The sequence below is a fragment of the Nematolebias whitei genome, chromosome 22 (genome assembly GCF_014905685.2).
Source record: "Nematolebias whitei isolate Nwh7 chromosome 22, NemWhi1, whole genome shotgun sequence".
In the NCBI taxonomy this organism is placed as follows: Eukaryota; Metazoa; Chordata; class Actinopteri; order Cyprinodontiformes; family Rivulidae; genus Nematolebias; species Nematolebias whitei.
Window position 1 is genome coordinate 13,891,322 of NC_056519.1, and position 4,522 is coordinate 13,895,843.

At 38.6% G+C, this 4,522-nt stretch overlaps 1 protein-coding gene across 1 annotated transcript in view; it reads left to right on the plus strand.

Annotated features, from left to right (window-relative positions):
- The window catches only part of cacna2d1a (calcium channel, voltage-dependent, alpha 2/delta subunit 1a), a gene marked incomplete in the record, with an annotated part of 124,783 nt that overhangs the window by 95,363 nt on the left and 24,898 nt on the right, over positions 1-4,522 (plus strand). The window contains 4 exon segments of the mRNA XM_037696172.1: positions 270-330; positions 423-529; positions 4,106-4,190; positions 4,319-4,381. Coding sequence (XP_037552100.1) covers positions 270-330; positions 423-529; positions 4,106-4,190; positions 4,319-4,381 — 316 coding nt within the window.

Below are 4,522 nucleotides of genomic sequence, written 5' to 3' on the forward strand. Positions count from 1 at the left end.
TTTTTTTCACTTATCGCGAGGCTTCAGGGTATGGATCCCCCGCGATAAATGAGGGACTACTGTAGTTTATTGTGTTTGTTAAATCCCAAAACATATGCACCTCCAGGCCATTGTTACTATGTGTATACAACCTCATCTCAGCTTGGTTGCTCCCAAAGCTGTACTGTTACACATTCAGCACAGTGGGGCATCGTCTGCATACAGTCTGATCGTCAGCTACATGTTGTCCTGTTTAACCTGATCAAGTTCTCTTATTAACTTTTTGCCAGTTTCTGAGAGCCTGATGGCAGACAAGTTTGATGAATATGGCTACACATTCATCGCACCGAGGTAGGTTCACATATACTGTAGTTTGGTTCTATCACTAGTATTAAAACATGACAGTTTTGACCCAACTATAAATCTGATTTTGTTTCCAACAGGATGTACTGTAAAGACTTAAAGCTGCCTGATAAAAAATCCAACAACACAGAGTTTCTAAAGCAATTTAATGATTATATTGACACAAAGACTCCAAACAACGACATGTGTAAGTATAATATGTTTTTTTTTTGTTTTGTTTCCTTACATATGACCTGTTCCTTTGCTTTGAGCATGTCTTTTAAAAAGCTTCACAGTATTTACTTTAGCAGTTTTATGTGAAGAAATCCCAGCCATCTGGCTTTAAGCATTGGGGTGTGCGTTGAACACTTAATAGAAGCGTGCCAACCTGTTCCCAAAGGTCGCTCTGTCCAGTGAAATACAGGTCTGGTTGGATGGTTTGATGTGCATGAGCAGGCAAAGCTTTGTAATGTGGAACCCCTGTGTTCGTGTTCCCCATTTGATGCTAACTCCAAAGCTCTGACCATCACACGCCTGGCTGCACATGTGTGAAGCACGTCGACTTAGATGTGACACACACACACATACACTGTTCACCGGTAATATGCCTTCCACACCCCTTTTGTAGCCGCTTGACCCCGTCCAATTACTGTGTGTTTGTGAAAAAGAGCAGGACACGTCCACCCGTGAGCGTAAGCTGAGCAATAAAGCAAATCAGGGGCCAAGTGGACTTTCTCCCTGACATCTGACCAATGCATTAACATCTTTACCATTCCTAGCATTGATATGAATAACTCATTTTTCGTGTGTGGGGGTGTATTGAGCAAACAGTCCCAAGACATGTATTAAAGGGTCCTTTTATTGCGTTCCATTGTTTTAATTTGATGGTTTGCATTTAAGGACTTGCTTCAAACATCTCAACACGATCAGTCCAATAAAACTTTTCACCCGGTTGAAATATTACTTTCACTGTTATTAGCTGCTAGTTTAATGGAGTCCACAGAGAACCAGGCAGGGGGGAGAGGGGCAAGAGTATTTGTAGCCCAAGTGTTGTTACATGCTTTACGTTGTGAAGCCACTGCAGTGGCGAAGAAGTACATTAGGAATTCCTGGGCTGCCTTCAATAAAGGATCCTTAATAAAAACCACAACACAGGGTTGGATGGTGCGGTTGGAGAAAACTAAAGTGATGCACCAGCTGTTTTTGTCTGATGTGTGTGGTGTGTCATAAAGATTGGAGGAGGTGGTGGCAGCGTATCAACAAACCTCAACGTTTATGGACTGAAACAAGTCGGAGGGTTCAAAGATATGGGCATGGCCAGAAAGGGGGCAGCAGCTTTTTTTTCGCCTGTTATGTTTGTCATGTGTCCGATGCCTGTGAACGTATTTTTTACACACCTGCACCACATCACCTTGTGCACCACAATGTTGGAACGGAGAGTAAAAATCTTGTTTTAAGACTTGTCATAATTTTTTTCTTACTTTTGATCAAAAGTTGTACCAGCACGCATTATGGTATAGTCTCCATCTTTACCTCTGTAAACTTTTTCTTGTCCCACCCATAACTTCTGAGCTAATCAAGATAATTTAACAAACTTGATACACGTATGAATCATCTTTAGATCATGTCACATACACTTTTTTAAATAACCCAGCTCCAAGATCAAGGTCAGAAATCAAGGTCAAATGTTATACAAGGTCTTTGCTTGTACCATCCATAACTTTTGATCCGCTAAAGATAATTTAATGAAACTTAATACACATTTATACCACCACTAGACAGTGTGTCACATAATCTTTTCATCAACTTGTTCTAGAGTCAAGGTCATATTTAAAGGTCAAAGGTCATACAAGGTATTTGCTTGTCCAGGCCATTGCTATAGATTGTTGTGTTCCTCTTATTCTTTCTACGTTTCCCTCTTCAGGGGTCGCCACAGTGAGTCATCCTCCTCCATCTCACTCTGTCCTCTGCATCCTCTGTCCTCTCTCCATCTACCTCCATGTCCTCTCAACTGCATCCATATATCTCCTCTTTGTTTATTTCCTGGCAGCTGCATTTCTAACATCCTTCTACCAATATACCCACTGTCCCTCCTCTGGACATGTCCAAAACATCTCAGTTGTGGCCTCTCTAACTTTATCTCCCAGTTGTTCAACCTGTGCTGTACCTCTGATGATCTCATTCCTAATCATATCCATCCTTGTCACTCCTAAGTAAAACCTCAACATCTTAATTTCTGCCACTTCCAGTTCTTTCTCCTGTCATTTTGTCAATGCCACTGTCTCCAGACCATACAACATAGCTGGTCTCACCACTGTCTTGTAAACATTTCCTTTGACATTTGCTGACATCCTATTGTTGCAAATCACTCTTGAAAATTTTCTCCATCCACTCCATCCTGCCTGGACTCTCATTTTCACCTCTATACCACACTCCCCATTTTCATGGACAGTGGACCTCAAGTACTTGAAGTCCTGCACCTTTGTGACCTCTGCTCCTTGTAGCCTCACTGTTCTACCGGCCTCCCTCTCATTTACACACGTGTGTGTTATGTTGTTTATTTGTCATATGCAGGTTAACACAGGGTCAACAATGCAATGAAATGTTCAGGATGAGAAGAACCGATTCGACTTGCTAAAAACAAAAACAAACAAGAAATACTAAAGCATGCAATAAGGGTACAAAATAAAGTACCAAAAGTGAAAAAGAAATACATTTACAAGGTCTAAAATAAATATAGTAAACAAAAACATAATAGAATACATATAACAATGAAAGTAGGATTAATTTGTATGAATAAATATTTCACAGGTAGTAATATAAGCTTAAATGCATATGATGTATATTGCACATAACTATGATGTATATTGCACATTAACATATACTAAACAGGTTGTGTAACAGGTTATTGCACAGGTAATGTGTGACATTGAGATTAATTGAATTGAATATATGGTAAACTAGTGACATACATAATATAGGCATATGTGACATATGATATATGGCATATATGGCATGATACATGACATACATGACATACAGCCACATAGTGCAGCAGCAATAAACATATTAGGTGTCACAGATGTGGCTTAGTGCAATGTTATTATCAAGAGTTCAGTAATTTGACATCTTGTGGGTAGTAGCTGTTTTTGAGTTTTTTTATATTCTCTGTCTTATTATAGCAGACTTTCATTCCTCTACTTTCAAGTGCATAGCTGTGTTGCTTTATATTTTGTTGACAGGTGTATAATGTGCCATATGCTGCACTCTTGTTAAGCTTTGAAACACTTTGACTGTGACTTTTTAATTTCGTTTGCCATAAATAGAATATATATATATATATATATATATATTTTATTTTTTTTTATTTTTTTTTACATTGAGTTGTGATAATTGTTTTCTATATTTTCGGTCTTGCAGGCCTCACATTTCTTAAAAGAATCCATATAGTCCACAACCTTTTATGAAGGCCATTTTTAATCAAGTTGGCTGCAAAAGTTATTCAGTTGTAGATGCACACTCCTTGATTAATTTGGGTTCCATTAAATTATCTTAAACTGTTCGTGGGACATTTTCCTACTGCTACAGATAAACTAACACATACAGACAAATGCATAACCATTATCCCTGCTTCACTTTCAACAACAGATAGCAACAACTTGTAAAGAAACAACTGTAAAGTTTTTATTTGAACACTATTAAATCACTTTTGAATTATTCAGCAGAACCAGTTGCTTTTGAACAAAGTAACTGAACAAGACTTGCATCGTGTTTTGCTTCCTAGGTAATGTGGAGCTGGTGAACAGACTCCTTTTGGACGCTGGTATTACCTCAGATCTGATCAAGATCTGGAAGAAAACCGAGTCACAGTAAGTGAAGCAGCTATGTTTGGTGTTTGGCAGGACAGAAAATCCAAATATTTCAACATCGCCAGTAAATGTCACGAAGCACATTCCAAATTTTTGTTACTGTGTGATTTATAGCGTTATTTTTTCAGGCGCGGAGTTGCAGCCAGATTTGTCGCCACTGATGGAGGAATCACGCGTGTCTTTCCTGAAAGGTATATATATCAAATAATGTTGGGGGCTTAAAAATTAAATAAGAGCTTAAATAAGAGCTGTTCAGTCTGATGAGAACAGCAGATTGATGTCCTTGTTGTTGTTGTTGTTGTTGTTGTTGTTGTTGTTGTTGTTGTTGTTGT